Source organism: Protopterus annectens, chromosome 10.part0 (assembly GCF_019279795.1).
Source record: "Protopterus annectens isolate FY-2018-M chromosome 10.part0, PAN1.0, whole genome shotgun sequence".
Taxonomy (NCBI): domain Eukaryota; kingdom Metazoa; phylum Chordata; order Ceratodontiformes; family Protopteridae; genus Protopterus; species Protopterus annectens.
In genome coordinates this window covers 1,521,874,248-1,521,891,406 of record NC_056744.1, presented here as the reverse complement: position 1 = coordinate 1,521,891,406, position 17,159 = coordinate 1,521,874,248, and the positions used below count along the sequence as shown (strand labels likewise).

The 17,159-nt window shown below is 41.7% G+C and overlaps 1 protein-coding gene across 5 annotated transcripts in view; it reads left to right on the top strand.

Annotated features, from left to right (window-relative positions):
- LOC122813704 (zinc-binding protein A33-like) overlaps positions 1-17,159 on the top strand; it is a 1,378,975-nt gene that overhangs the window by 628,200 nt on the left and 733,616 nt on the right. For 3 of the 5 annotated variants that reach the window (XM_044086164.1, XM_044086162.1, XM_044086165.1), the window contains exon 8: positions 14,509-14,541. The exons of the other annotated variants lie outside the window; for them this stretch is intronic. In XM_044086164.1, coding sequence (XP_043942099.1) covers positions 14,509-14,541 — 33 coding nt within the window. The remainder of the gene's footprint in view (positions 1-14,508; positions 14,542-17,159) is intronic. 5 annotated transcript variants of the gene reach the window in all.

The window sequence follows — 17,159 nt, the reverse complement described above, 5'->3', positions numbered from 1 at the left end:
TGAAGGCGAGATTGACAACTTAACATTGAGAAGTTATGTACCTACCATAATGTTCCATGTTAGTTGTCTTCTTCTCGCCTTCTTTCTTGCGTCCCACCCTCCTTTTCCCTAGCCTGGACAGACCGATAGGATCCTTTGTGATCTTCCCTTGGGATCTTCCTTCCCACAGTTTTCAACCACCTCTATCACCCTTTTTGGTAGCTTACATGCAGGTTTATATAGAGGTGGGTTTTTCTCTCTTCTCCATCCTTTGGAGACCAGAACTGCTATGGTTTTAGCTATCAAACGAGATCTGAGTAGTTACCGCCTAGCATTGTGGGAAATAGGGGAGCCTCGAGCCGGTGGAAATAGCTCTTGAGCTTTAGTATTGGCCGAGTCAGAGCCGAGGATTGGCTCCGAACCCATCCAGCAAGAAAGAAGGCGAGAAGACAACTAAAATGGAACGTTATGGTAGGTACATAACTTCTCATTACTTAATGTATGTAGATGTATATTGCTGAGTGTGTGTTTAAAAATGTTTGCAGTATGTTGGAGCTTTTCTCCCCAGCCTACCTAGAAGAGTTTTTTTTGACTAAACCCAGTCAGGCAAATCTGATAAACAAAATAAAAAATATTTTTTCTTCTTTACTGGCTCTGTTATTCAAGAAGGTAGTTCGAAGATGAAATTGCACACAACTCATAGATTCATCACTGTTATACAGCTGTCATGTGCAGCTTTGTTTCTTTTTTCTTTTCTTTTTTTTTTTTTTTTTTTTTTTTGTTAGCCACGTTTCCTTTTTTCCTGTTTATGCTAGGTGGCTCAGGCAACTTTGGGACTTCAGGTAGGTCTCCTTGTTCATATCTAATCTGAATTAGTATTTCTTCGCTTTTACTGAATTCCATTAGCTCTTGGATATAATGTATAATAAAGAACAAAGCAGATGAGCAGAATCACCCTCATTGTTTCTTTACTATTAGTGAGAAAAGCCTGAGTTCCATAAATATCTAATTATTGGGAGATAGGTGACCTACAGAGTCTTGACCAAGCCCAGTTCGAATATATTAATGGCAGGTCCTTTCCTGCTTCTCTCAGTGACTTTATTTTGAAGAAGTCATCCAGGTTAAGCAGGGAAGAACATGCCATTGATATATCTAAACTGCATAAGGATATAGGTGACCTATGGACTCTTGACCCATGCCAGTTGATATATATATATATATATATATATATATATATATATATATCTCAATGGCAGGTCCTTTCCTATTTCACGTGGTTGACTTCTTCAGAAAAGCCACTGAGGCAGTGGAGTAGGGCACATCAGTGCACACTGCTGTCTAGATCTTGCAAAGGTGATCAGTACCATGCCACACTCAGGCATCATAGATAAACTCAGCCAGCTAAATGTTAACCCCATGTAATTTGTTGGATAGGAAACTGACTCACAAATAGAACACAGGAAGTAAGAGTGAGTAGTAACTCTTCGTCTTCCAAACGATCTGCCACTGGTAGATTGCTTTGTGGTTCAGTACTTGGACCACTTACCTTTGACATTTACTTATTAGTGGCTCACACAGTTCTCAGACTATTGCAAACTGTTGCCATCATAATCTCCATAGAGTACACCACAATCCTACAAGATGGCCTATCCCAATCAGTACCAAAAGAATGGAGTGCAACTAAATGCCAAGACATGTATAATTGTATTTTTCAGCAGTCATGACTCCATTTGTAACTACCACATTGAGAACATCCCCTGATCCAGTAGTTAGAAATCTGGGAACTTTTGATGACAATAAACTGTGCTTTGATCACCATATATCTATTATTGTAAGAAAGACCTTTTTCATTACACAACTTATATTGCAGAGTATGGCATCTACATAAACGAGCATAATTGTTCATCTGAACTCTGCAGTCGTTGGGTTGATAATGGATTATAACATCCCCTTTTGGTATGTACATCTCCAGACACTTGTCACAACTACAATGATCACAGCGGTCCATCAATAAGAAAAAAAAAGGGGGGGGGGCTTGGATCATAAAAACTAAGCAGATCATCTGAAAGTCTGCTGTCTTCTCGATATGGTACAGATCACTGACAGGTGACTTCTGCCTTGCATATACCGCCTCATCAGATCCTTTTCTGTTTGGTCAGTTATACATTCCAAAATCTACTGGTATCTAAAACACCCACTCATAGTACCCTAATCTCATTTACAATACTGCTATGGAACAGGTTCCCCTCCACATAAAGTAAGAGTATTAGAGTAAGTAGTGCTATTGTACTCTAAAGTAACTTAGATGAATGGATGTATTACTGCAAATTCACACCTGGTTTAGCTGCAGTAGCACTCATGGACAGGGGAAACATATAAGTAACCTGTTTGTACATGTCTGGCCCATCTTTGGCGAGTCATATTGCAAAATATAAGGGGTAATAATAATGTTGGGAATGCATGGCTAGGCTTCTTAAGATCCTCACAGATCAATAGCCTATAAAGTTCTTGTGATCTTATAAAATAATAGAGCATGAAAAGCTCAGAGCTTTCCTACTGCAGAAGAGTGCCATGTGGAACTGATTTTCAGCTAGTGATTCGTGTAGCTGGACAGATAATTCCACTAACCTTATTTATTTATTTTTTTATTTTTTTGGATGAAAACGTGTGTTTTTTCTGTGAAAATATGTTGTTTGGGTAAAAAATTGTTATGAACATGGTCTCTCATTTCTTGTCAGCAAAATATTTTTATGAATGCTTGTGTGAACAACTGTGTAAAACCTATTATTTTTCTTGTAGATTTTATGTATTAGGGGCAGGGCTTTGGGGGCCTATACTATGTTTGTTTTTGAAAAGGCAGGACAGCAAGCGCCTTTTCATCGACCCTGAAACAGTGAACTGCCATGTAAGTGAACGGCCACATCAAAGATTATCATCCAAGGGAAGAAAATCCCTTGGCCTACCAAAAATGACACATCACTGCAAACATTACAAAGTAGGGTGCTTCGCCCACCACACCCCCCCAATGTGGGTGAGTTGTGCCCCCCACACACCCCCTAACTAAAGATACCAACTCCGAGATTGCACTACAGTGGGGAAAAGGGCAAATTCACAAGGATGGTCTAGCAAATTTTTTCCAGGGAAAAAAATCGCTGATGTGGCCATTTGCTTAATTGTCAGTTTGTTGTTTAACGGTCGATGAAAAGGCGTTCACTGTCCTGCCCTTTCGATAACATGATATATACCTGGGATTTGGAGTTTGTGTAGACTGTCTCTTGTTTTTCTTATCTGAACCTGCTTATGACCATTTTGAAATTTCACTGACTCCTTCAGGCTCTGCTTCCCCTTCTTAAGTGTTACATTGTCAGCTGAACAGGTCTGTATTAGAACCACGAAAAGTCAGTTCAGCGAACGGCTTTCATGTCAAAAATGCCGTTTGTCAAACTCGTTTTTGTGGGTGGCTACCCCCCCCCCACACCCCCTGCTAATTATATATACCAACTCCGAGATCGCAGTACAGTGAGGAAAGGGCAAATTTTCCAATCTTCACTGTGCTGCGATCTCACTCTAACAATTCTTTGAATGGCATTTTCGATGTACAATGCCATTTGCAGAACTGAGCTTTCATGGTTCTAATATAGACCCCAACTGAACTTATAGAGCAGTTACTGGAGTCCGCACTTCTTCTTTACCCTAACCACTTTTTTCTTCTTGCAGATAGTGTCTTTAGGTGACAGCCCAGCTCTATTAGTACCTCAGCCACTGATGTGCGACTCTGCTGTGTTCAGTTTTAGTTCTTCCTGCCAACATGGCTTGTAGGAGATGGACTCTCTCTCCACTCAGGCGCAGTCAGCTTTCGGGGCTCTGCAGAGACCCATAGCAGCCTCTGCAACTAGGAAGTCACCTCCCCCTCAGATCCCCAGTTCCATTTACCCTCTCTGTGCACCTCTTCTGACTAGGACGTTCTACAGGACAACGGGACCCTAGGCCCAAGAGGGTCTGTGTTATAACATTGAATGTTATAATATCGAAACTGTAATGTCGAACGCTGAAAACTGCGAAGGTGCAGAACACCATATTCTTTCCCAGGGAAAGAATTTGGTGGGCCGTTGCTGTGACTTCACTGTTTTCAGCATTCGCTATTTTGGAACGTTATGGGTCGGGTTCAGGTAAGATTGCGATTGTGTGTAGGTTAGGGATAGGGGGCGGGTTAGGTGAGTTGGGGTTAGGGCGTGGGTCAGGTAAGTGTGCAGTTGTGTGGACATTAGGGTTAGGGGGCGGGTTCGGTGAGTTAGGGTTAGGGTGCGGGTCAAGTAAGTATGCGCTTGTGTGCACGTTAGGGTTAGGGGTGGGTTAGGTGACTTAGGGTTAGGGCGTGGGTCAGGTAAGTGTGCGATTGTGTGTAGGTTAGGGTTAGGTGAGTTAGGTTAGGGTGAGGCGAGTGTGCGATAGTGAAGAACCTTAAGGTTAGGGTTGGGTTAAGGTAAATGGATAGCTAGTAGTGTTTTTAAAGTTTAGTTTAGGTGTAGGATTTTAAATGTATGTGTGTGGATTGCTGTTTTTTATGTGTGTTTGTTCTTGTGTGTATGTTTCTCGGAATAGCAATTTTTTTCCCTGGGTAAAAATTTGCTATTCTGACTGTTCGATGTTTTCAGATTTCGGTGTTTGGGGTTCGATATTATAGCATTCAATGTTTAAAAACGTCAATGTTATAATATAGACCCGGCCCAAGATACCCATTGGGGTACCCCTCTGTCTTCTGATTCCTCCTAGAATATCCCAGTGAGGAATTTCCTCGTAAGAGAACCTGTAAGATGAAACATTTATACTCCACGAAGGAGTCAGCCACAGAAGACACTGACCTTGATAAGGGAGAAGGATCCCTATGTTCACCTCCTTTGAATGCCTACTTTGGTGACATCTTGGAGATTTTAATACAGTGACGTAGCTGGCAGTCCAGTAATCCTTCACCTGAGTAGTCAGTGTACCTCACTGCCTTTGGATCTTGACTGTCTACCTCCTGTGTCACTTCACCCACCAGTGACCTCATAGAATTGATTTCTCAGTGGACATGAGAGAGCCTAGATTCCATTTAGCCATCCTCCCATAGACCAAACAAGATTATCACAGCACCAGACGACAAAGCTTTTTGGAGAAAACGTGTTGCAGTAGATGCCATGATGGTGGCGGCAGCTACTAAAAAGGAACTATTGAAAGAGGGTTCACTATTCATCCTCCGAATAAGGATTCCAGGGCAATTGATAGATTTGGGAAGCTAGTTTTTTCTTCAGCGACCCTTGTGATCACTGAATTACCTTGCCGACTTTACTAGGTTACAAAGAAATCTGATTAAGGGGCTCACAGATACCCTTGAAGAAGCCATAGCTGAGGGAGTTCAGGGGCAGGTGGCTTCTTAGCTGGTAACCCTACATTCTGTAGCTAACTCTTTTATCGCTCATACAGATGAAGGAAAGAGAAGAGTGGCACATTCTGGCTGTGTTCAGTTTTAGTTCTTTAGAACACTCATCCTTTTTGCCCAGTCCTGCTGTAGTGTAGCACCTACAGCCATTAATGACTAGTGGATAGATTGTTCCTCTGCAGCTGTAAGGAGGCCCTTCATTGGCAAGCGAGAGAGAAACTTCTGTTGTTGTCTGATAACTGGAATAAGGAACCTGGGATCCTGGACTCTGTACATGCCTTGGTTCAATCCTTTTCCATAGAATTTCCAAGGAAAATAAAGAAAAGGTGAAAGAGTGCCTTCTCTTTCTCTCTCCATGCAGATAGTAGATTTGGTGGGATTTGCTATGGAGTTAATTTCTGCTTTTTCTGCTCCCGTCACTTCTGACATGAAGTAATAGTAATAGGGCAAAGATAAGGTATAAAGACAGGGTAGATTGTAAAATAATGGCTATCAAAGAGACAAACAGAAAAAAAAATGGAGAGACACTAGAAAATCCAAGATGGAGACAGCAGAACACATCATGCAGTTTTTGTTTAGGTTTGTAGTAAGTATACCTATAGCCATGTAGGGAAAGAGTTGTCATAGGTTGATGGGTAATAATTAAGCATGCACAGAAGAATGTTAAGAGCCACAGGTAACCACGATATATGTAATAGGAATAATTTATGCTTCCTGTTCTGGCAATGTGAATGTACATGCCCCTGGGATGAATTCGTGTTTATCCATCCAGTTGTCTAGGTAAGCTTTAAAGGTAGCCGCTGCTTTGATTTGCTTAAAGTGTAGGAGAGTGTATTCCATAAACAAGGGAAATTTTATGTTAGAAATCTACTAAGGCATCAGGTTCTGTTTGTGTCAGTGAAGGTTAAGGTTGTTGATGTTCTTCGGGCATACAGCTGCAGTCATTACACTTGGGGTTCTCCGCCGATAGGCGTGCCCTCGGTCGGCCGGATTTCCAAAGTCCTGGTCCGGCGTCTGTTGTCGTCGCTTCTTCCTTGACATCAGTGTGGCAGGGGTATAAAAGAGGCAGCCAACGCCATTTTCTTCAGTCTTTCTTGCCGCGCGGTGCCCGAAGCAGTTCGCAAGTGCCGGTCGGCCAGCTCCTGAGATTGACTAAACGTGTTTCAGCCGAAGTCTTCAATAAAGCTAAGTACCCTGTTGGAGACACTTTTCTTGCCTTAGACCGATGTCAGACAAAGTTAATAATTGTATTAATTGTGGGAAGCTAATACCGCATAAGGATTTTCATTCTTACTGTATACCTTGCTTAGGCCCAGACCACGACGTCTCAGCCTGCCATTTCTGTGCAAGGTTCAATAAGCGCACAATTAAGCACCGGGCAGAGTATGCCCTACACCACTTTGGTAAAAGTTTCAATTACGCCATGTCGTCGGATATTCCGATGCACGTTTTAGCCAAAAAAACTGAAGGACAAGGACCGACATCCGAGGCCTACACCTTCCTCGAAAGTTTCGCCTAGTCGAACTTCCACCGCCACTGCTATTGTACAGGCGTCTACTCAGGTTTTTATTACCGACGACTCTCCGGCCTCTCCAACCGAGGCCACCGGTCCTTAGACGCCTACTACGGCTGTCGGAACTGACAACCCCACTACCGCCGAGGCGGAAATTACACCGAGGCCTGCTACCTCTGAGACGGCGTCTGCGAAAACCAGATGCCCGCTAAAACCAAAGAAGCAAGGCCTACAGGTCACAATTCAAGGGCCTATGCCTAAGAAACAGATGCTTCAAATGGCTGAGGATCTAATTACACTTATCAGGGGTTCTCAACCACCCCCAGACAAACGACCTAGATTGGAGGAAGATTCCCCCACTTCAGATCAGGCCTCAGTAGACTCAGACCTTTCTGAGGAACACAACTACACTTGCACCCCTTTTGAAGACTCTGATGCTGAAGAGTCCATTCCCTCAGTCTCTCCGCCTGAAGACTACTCCTTTGGGGAAACCCTACATACTTTGAGAGAGCACTTCCACTGGGAAGGCCAGGATTACTCAGACTCGAAGAAAAGGCTCAGAGTTCCTGCTGCTTCCACAACATAGGCCCCTGGCTATTCCGCCAGTACTGGACATCCTTGATGATGTCTATGCAGAGGCCGGTCTAACTCCAAACTCTCTGCCCCCCGCACCTGTAAAACCAGACGGATACTACAGGGTCCCGGACTCTCACCAGTTTCTATGCAAAAGCCCTACGGCAGACCCAGAAACTATCTCTCAGGGACCTAAGGGTATAAAGGCCTCTACTGCTAAGAACCCTCTACCGTCTGAAAGGGATTCCAGGTCTCTGGAAAGGTGGGGAAAAAAGGTTTACACATCTGCCACTTTAGCCATGAGGGCCCTTAATTACCAATTTCACATGTTAAAGTACCAACAATACCTGCTGTCTCAGTTAAAAACAAAAATGACACAGTCAGAGCAGCCAGAAATGAAAGAGTTACAGGATTTACTGCATGGAACAGAACAGGTTGGGAAACATACTTTGCAATGTGGTTTTGATGCTTTAGAAGCCTCCTGCCGGGCGGCAGTCGCAGGTTCTGTAATCCATAGGTATGCATGGCTCAGAGAGCAAGCTTTACCAGATCATGTCAAAGCAAAGTTACTAGATGCTCCCCTGCAAAAGGACGCACTATTTGGAATTAAGGCCGAGGAAGTTCTAAAGAAAATGGAGGAAAAAGCCAAATCTATGCAAACAGTTAAAGATTTCTTGCAAGTTACAGCCTCCACGCTTCAGTAGGAACTGGCCTTCTAAGAATTGGTCCTTTCCGGCCTCAGACCACAAAGGGGCAAATTTAGACGCCCAAGGGGTAGAGGTCAAGCACAGAGATCCTACAGAGCAAGACAATGGCAAGCTCTAGGACCCAGAGGTGGTGAAGACAGGACACAGCCATTCAGCAAGCAATCTCAATGACTTCCCCCTAGGTCTGCCCAGCAAAAACTTATTGGCAGCACCCTTGGCCGGAAAACTGGCATTATTTGCAAAAAACTGGCATATTGTTACAAAGGACAAATGGATTTTACAAATTATCAACAAGGGATACAGGTTCCACTTTCGCACTCTACCAAGAATGAGACTCATGCCAAACCTGCCACAAAATCAAAGGGCAGAGGCACAAAAGCAAATTACCGCACTCATAAACATGAGAGCGATTCAGGAGGTACCATCTACAGAAAAGGGTCAAGGATTCGACTATTCCTGGTACCAAGAAAGGACAAAGACTGGAGACCCATCTTAGACCTATCCATTCTAAACACTTAATTACAGGTACCAAAATTCAGGATGCTTACTTTACAGCAGCTTCTTCCCATGCTGGGCAAGGAGTCTTGGCTGGTAACGTTGGACCTCAAGGAGGCATACCTGCATGTCCCTGTCAGACAAGATTGCAGAAGATACCTCAGATTTCTTGCAGGTTCAACCCACTATAAATTCTCTGCATTGCCCTTTGGCTTATCTACTGCGCCCAGAGTATTTACGAAATGCCTGGCATCAGTAATCGCTTTCTGCAGACAGAGAGGAATACAGATCTATCCATATCTAGACAACTGCCTGATCCAAGCGGACAGCAAGGACATCCTACTGCAGCATCTGGCCTTTGTAATAAAACTACTGAATTGTCTAGGATACACGGTAAACAAGGAGAAATCACAACTAATACCGTCTCAACAAATAACATTTCTGGGTGCAAGCTTAAATACAAAAACTCAAACAGCTTTCCTCACACCAGAAAAACAAAGGCATCTAAATCAATACTTCAGCACAATGGCAAAATTAACCCAGCTTACTGCAAGGAAAATCCTGCAGGCTCTAGGGTACATGGCATCTTGCATCCTGCTACTACCATTTGCAAAAATGCATATGAGGAAACTTCAAGTGGTACCTAAAAAGCTTATGGTCTCAACACAGCCACAGCTTGGAAACTATTCTGCCACTTATTCCTTGTCTGCAACAAGAATTCCAGTGGTGGGCTCGAGCATGCCACACAAACATGGGTCTACCTTTCTCTACGCCACAGGCAAACCAAGTAATCACTACAGACGCCTCAGACTATGCCTGAGGAGCACACATGACAAATCACTGCATCCAGGGAGAATGGAACCAAGACCAAAGAAACCTGCACATCAACTTAAAAGAGATGCTAGCATTGCAAAATGCACTCATAGCCTTCAAGGACCTTCTACACCCAGGACACTTGCTGGTAAGAACAGACAACACCACAGTCATGTGGTACATAAACAGGGAGGAACACATTCTTACCCCCTGTGCAGGCAAGCAATGATCCTGTGGACCACAGCATTGGCATTGAAAGTACAACTACAAGCGCAGTTCGTACCAGGAAAAGAAAACACCCTGGCAGACAGCCTAAGCAGAAATCTTACGGACCCTCACAATTGGAGGCTCCATCCTCGGATATTCTCCTCAATAACGCACAAGTGGGGCAAGCCAGACGTAGATCTATTTGCTACCCCCGAAAACTGCCAACTGAAAAATTCTGCACAAGGAACCACCATCCAAAAGCCTGGAAAGTGGATGCACTCTCCTTCTCATGGACAGCATTGACAGTTTATGCCTTCCCACCTCTACCTCTACTCACCAAAGTACTACTGAAAGTAAAAGCAGAGAAACCACGAATGATCCTCAATGCTCCAGACTGGCCACGGCAGCACTGGTATCCCCTACTAAAAAGCCTTTCACAAACACCACCATGGGTCCTGCCACAGATTCCCCTACTGTTGACCCAGAACAATTTCAGCACAAGGCACAGCCAACTCAAGACACTAAATCTAGCTGCTTGGAAAATACCTTAAGTCAACAATACACCCTCCTTTCCGAGGAGGTGCAAAAGGTCATCCTAGAGGCCAGAAGACCCTCTACCAGGAAAGCATACTCTGATAAATGGAAGCGCTTCTGTGCTTGGAATCGGGCCCTGGGCCAAGACCACAAAGTACTGAACATACCTCTGATCCTACAGTATCTAGCAGAAATACTAAATAATGGACTGTCCTCCTCCTCCATCAAGATACATGCTTCAGCTATTTCAGCTCATTACAACTCGGATCCTCCCCTATTTTCGCATCCATTACTAAGGCAATTCCTAAGAGGAGCAAAGAATATGGCTCCACCTAGAAGGCCACCAACTACACCTTGGGACCTGAACTATGTGTTGGAAAAGCTGACATTACCTCTCTTTGAACCAGCCTCAACAGCACAAATGCAGTACTTAACATGGAAAACAGCATTGCTTCTGGCAATCACCTCAGCACGCAGAGTTTCAGAACTACAGGCCCTTATGGCAGTACAACATTTTATCATCTTCCATCAGGACAGGGTCTCTTTAAGGACCAATCCAACCTTCAGGCCGAAGGTGGTGACGAGTGTGGCTTTGAATCAGACCATCCATCTACCCACCTTCTATCCAAATCCACAGAACAAAGGGGAAAGGCTGCTACACTCATTGGACATTCACAGGCAACTTCGTTACTATCTAGACAGAACAAAGTCCTTAAGAAAATCTGATCAACTCTTTGTTTCTTATGCTGCAGGGGCTCAAGGCAAAGCCATTACAAAACAGACTATTTCTAAATGGATAGCTAACTGCATTCGATTTTGTTACGCCTTCCATGGTAAACCAGTGCCTGTCCACATCAGATCCCATTCTACCAGGGCCACAGCAACTTCAACTGCCTTCCTCAGAGGGGTTCCCACCAAAGACATTTTGGAAGCAGCTACTTGGAGCTCTGTACATACATTCTCCAAGCACCACCACCTACCACTATACTCTAAGACTAGAGGTGGCTTTGCCACTGCAATCTTGCAGGGCATGATAGCTACGCCTACTACAGCTTAGTACCAGCCACCCCTACCTAGCTTTGGGATTCTACCCAAGTGTAATGACTGCAGCTGTATGCCCGAAGAACATAGTACAGTTTTGTACCTACCATAAATGTAGATGTTCGAGGGCGCATACAGCTGCAGTCCAGGTTACCCTCCCTCCTTCCCCTCATAAAATAGACTTATTCTTCACTAACACCCTGTTGATTACTCCCATGGGGGATACTTCCATTATGGTATATTTGCTTACAAGCATTATTTTGTTTTATTGTTTACTGCATGTTTGCATAACATTATGTATTGCCTTCCTCTTGGGGGCACCTGACATCTGGGGCAAGAAAAACTGAAGAAAATGGCGTCAGCTGCCTCTTTTATACCCCTGCCGCACTGACGTCAGGGAAGAAGCAACGACAACCGACGCCGGACCAGGACTTTGGAAATCCGGCTGACCAAGGGCACGCCTGCCGGCGGAGAACCCCATGTGTAATGACTGCAGCTGTATGCGCCCTCGAACATCTACATTTATGGTAGGTACAAAACTGTACTTTGTGGGTGTTTGTGATTGTTAGTCTTAGGTGCAGGAGAATCAAGCAGAGTAGTTTTTTTATGATGTGGAAGATTGCAAGAGATCACTGTGCAGGAGACTGTACTCATGTATTCACTTATTTGTTAACCAGGTAGGTGGGCTAGTCTGTTCACTGCTTTTAGCTACATCCTGGGCTCAATGAAAAGAGCCAAACACTGAAAACTGAATAGGTATTCTACAGTGAGCAGATAAATAATTGTATGTGGCATTAAACTGATGATAGATCACAGTAATGATATGTATATGATAATTTTATAGTGAGAAAACATTTTAAACTAGTGGCATAGCTTAGGGAATTTAGTTAGTGATTTTCTTATTTAGGAATCTTTGTGGCCCTTCTGGTTTGACAAGACTCTTAGAGAGGTAAAAGGCAAAGATGCACTGTATTCTGTGATGGGAGGGATGAGTGAATTGTAGAAAGATTTCATTTTTAGTAAAGGATATACCTTTATAACTTGTCTGTTCCAGGCAGAGGGATTTCTTGACACATGGTACTTTAAGAATAGTTTGTTTATGATAAAGGCAGTCAGATTGCTAAGGACTGAGCCCATTTTAAAGGGGTATCTTGAATATAGTATGGAATAGAGACTGCATTCAGTTAACATTTCATAATTAGTGCTAGAAAATACAATTTCTCAAATATATAAATGTAAGGGCAAGCATTTTCAAAAGAATTTGAATGATGTTGAACAGAAACATTAAAATGCACAAAATATGAATTGTGGTTTAGTATTGTGGAGGGAGAAAGATTTGAAATGGTGAAGCCTGAAAGAACATTGCTGATATGAGACAGGTGTGTGGCAGACCATTGGAAAGAAATGTTGATAAATAACAGAACACTGAATTTAAACTATGCACAAGTGCAAAGTTTACTGACTCATGTCAAAAACACTTTTAAACAGTTGGGGATGGGGTATTCTAAAACGAAAGTGTTTATATTCTACCAATTAAAATAACATGTAATAAATAAAATCATGAAATACAAAATTGAATCTTTGTTTTTATAATTGTTTTCTGTTACTACTGCTCATTGAAGTCATTTTTCTGTTTTGAGGATCAGTAAATATTTATATATTCACTAATTTTGTAATAGTTTGTGGCTTTAAAACTTAAAGATCTGTTTGATTAGAGAGATTATTTAAACACGTTATTCATTTCATTGTAGTTTTGATTAAGTCCAAGTACTCGGCGGGTCTAAAGAGCTTAACTTTGCATAGTTTTATTCATCAGTTTTGTACTTTCATGTTTTTGTTAATTAAATTTTGTTTATTGTTAGTTTTGTGATGTTGTTCCTCTGCTATATGATGACTAGATAGTGGGATTAAATCCATATATAAAACTCTGCATTCTGAATGGATGTGGACAGTTGATCAGTATGCTTAGAGGACCAGGGCCAATGTTAACATTTTGGGGGCCCCCAGCAGATGTCAAGTTGGGGGCCCCCTGGGCACTTCAAGCCTACGTGTCACCTTGCCACTGCCACCCTTCCTAAGTACCATTTTAGTTCATACTGCAAACTTTTAGGCATATTGCATACATACTGATCTGTAGTTACAGTATTCCTTTATTACAACAGGCCTGTTTACCACACTATGTTGGACCATCTCACAAAGGGATATTCACAGTTACTGCCATTTAGATGCAACAATGATGCATTGCAGCAACTTTGTATACAGGTCTGGATTTAGGTGAAATGGCATCCTAGACGACCTGTTTCAGCACCCCCCATATACGCACATACCCTCCAGTCTTCCACTAATCTTGGGCTTCCCATACTATGCACACTACTTTCTTCATTTTCTCTCATTTTGCCTTACTCTTCAGCTTTTTCAAGTAGCCATAACTCCCTATGTGCTCTGAAGTGCATTTTAAAGTTTTTTTTTCTTTTTACACAATCTTTTCAGCCAATAAGGAGTTAAACAGAAATTATGAGTGAGAAAAGAAAATTTATGTTGCTGTACAGCTTTAGTTTTCCTTGAATCCTTTCAACACATCTTTCCTGACCAACTCAGTACAGTAATAACCATATAGGAAATAACTCAAAATGAGCCAGGGGCCAAGAAGCCATATGTGATGGATATTCTGGGATGTATTTTTAAGCATTTTCTCAGCTGTTTAATCCAGTGGTGACCTAAATAAAAAAAAACAGGAGTAAGAAAAGAATTGGTCTTTTTTTTCTTTCAAGGAAAGCATATGTTGTACCCAAGACTTAATGTTCAAAGATGACAAATTTATAGCAACAATAAATTGACAAACTAGTTGTCTGGATAAATAAGTCCTATCTGGGAACTGCCTGCCCCCCCCCCCCCCCAAAAAAAAAAAAAAAAAAGAATGCCTTAACATTGCTGTGGTGTTAGGCTGGGATGAAGGCAGAGGTTCAAACTGCCACAGTCATGTATTTCAAGTGAGTGCAGACAAACATATTGTGAAGTTTGGGGGAAGATGGGCAAAGGCTGCCAGCCTAGTCAAATAGAATTTGATACGTAATTCTGGCATTTGTAAATATAAATGTAAAATACAGCCTTGTGTTTGTTCATTTGTAATAGGAAACCAATTTGTTATAACTTGCTCAGGTTATCTGAGCATTATGCACCTGCTTATAGATATTTTATATAGTTTTCTTTTTCCCCAATTATTTTAGATGCAGATTTTTTGGGGTCTACTCTGCCAGCAAGTAAGTGTTGCGTACTGATGTAACTCATTGTTTTTATATTTAATTTCTCAGCATACAAAGTAGCTGAGTAAATATATCCTCTTTAGTTCTGTGTTTGCTATCAAAGATCTACAGTTGTTCTGTAAACTTGAGATCACAGGCTAGAATGATTTTATGGAGCAGACATAATGTCATCATTCCTTAACCATGACACGGTAAACTAAACACTTGTACTAAGAGCACCCAATATATGATTTTTCTAGCTATTAGATGTTATACCATGATAGAAGTTATAAAAAACATGAACAAATTACACTGAAGTTGCTGCTGACTGTGGATGTTAGTACTTCATATCAATTTGAACTGAACTGTCATCAAGTACAACACACTACTTCGTCTATTTAAAATTATTAAAATGTCGGAAAATGTAGTGCCTTATTTTTTATGTTCAGATTCAGTGTATTCCTTCATAAATCTCCAGTGTGTCATACTGTATAGTTGCAAAATATATTTGCACCTGCCCGTTACACATTTCAGTTTTTCCCAAACATGTTTACATCCAGAGATAATTCTGCTCAGGTTGTAGCTAAGATGGCAGAGTGAGAGCAGGAACTGTAAGAAGCTCTGTAACAAATCTTAATCTCTTTCTGACTTCTAAGTAATAAAAAACTGTATATTGTAAGATCTAAAGTTATTTAATAGTTCTAGAAGAAGTGAAGAAGAGAGTGATAGCATTTTCATTTTCAAACTTAAAATGTATAAGTCAGAAACTTCATTTCAATATAGAAAGTAAGGAAACTATAAAATAAGTCACCTAAAAATTAGCACAGAATCTTTCTCTTTAAAAGGACATTCCCTGGGATTCAATAAACTCCCTGCAGGAATAGTGCTATTCCTGCACAGAGTGGTTCGTGTCCATGTAGCCACAGCAGCGCACCGTGCATATTCATGAGGACACCTGCTGTGAAGCTACACGAACCATGAACAAGTGCAGGGGGCATGTTCAAGTAGTACACAGACATTTTAACATACTCCCTGCACTGAGAAAGTGCCATACAGCACTTTCTAATCACAATCTGGCATAATGTTAGAGAATTTCTCTAATATTATGCCAGTATTTCAGTGTCTGTGGACACTGAAATGAAATAAATGATCATTTCAGTGTCCATTGACACTGAAATACATACAGCAGCAGAAAAGCAATGCAAGGGGTGTGTGACAGGTTCTGTGACACACCCCCTGCATTGTAAAAGTGCTGTATGATACCTTGCAGCCTGCTAAAGCAGGAAATGTGTACAAAGGCACAAATAATAGGGGATAAAGCCCTGAAAAGGGATGCATCTTACATATTGCCCTCACAAACTTAGAAGGTTGATAGAAAACAAGTCATGAATTAGCATGTATTTCCAAAGGATAGAAGTCTGAAAGTCAAATGTATGCCAATATGGGGGGAGAAAACACTAAAAATAGGGACACCACTTTAATATTGCCCTCACACACTTAGAAAAATGGATAGAAAACAGGATATGCATTAGCATGAATTTCAGAAGGATAGAAGCCTGAAAGTCAAATCTATGCCATTATTTCCTGACTGCAGTCCTCCGTGACTTGTCAGAAAACCACAGTACTCACTGTATAACATAATAATATAACAGTAATATAATAAACATTTTTACATCCTAAGGAGAGCAGAATCACCCTTATTGTTTCTTTACTATTAGTGAGAAAGGCCTGAGTTCCATAATGATCTAATTACTGGGATATAGGTGACCTACAGAGTCTTGACCAAGCCCAGTTTGAATATATCAATGGCAGGTCCTTTTCTGCTTCTCTCAGTGACTTTTTTGAAGAAGTCATCCAGGTTAAGCAGGGAAGAATATGCCATTGATATATCCAAACTGCATAGGGATATAGGTGACCTATGTACTCTTGACCCATACCAGTTGATATATATATATATATATATATATATATATCTCAATGGCAGGTCCTTCCCTACTTCACGTGGTTGACTTCTTCAGAAAAGCCACATGAGGCAGTGGAGTAAGGCACATCACTGCACACTGCTGTCTAGATCTTGCAAAGGTGATCAGTACCATGCCACACTCAGGCATTATAGATAAACTCAGCCAGCTAAATGTTAACTCCATGTAATTTGTTGGATAGGAAACTGACTCACAAATAGAACACACAAATAGAACACAGGAAGTAAGAGTGAGTAGCTCTACCTCTTCCAAAAGATCTGCCACTGGTGGATTGCTTCAAGGTTCAGTACTCGGATCACTTCCTTTGACATTTATTTCTTAGTGGCTCACAAAGTTCTCAGACTGTTGCAAACATGTTGCCATCATAAACTCCATAGACTACACCACGATCCTACAAGATGTCCTATCCCAGTCGGTACCAAAAGAATGGAGTGCAACTAAATGCCAAGACATATATAATTGTATTTTTCAACAGCCATGACTCCATTTGTAACTACCACATTGAGAACATCCCCTGATCCAGTAGTTAGAGATCTGAGAACTTTTGATGACAATAAACTGTGCTTTGATCACCATATATCTATTAATGTAAGAAAGACCTTTCTCATCACACAACTTATATTGTAGAGTATGCCATCTACATCAACGGGCATA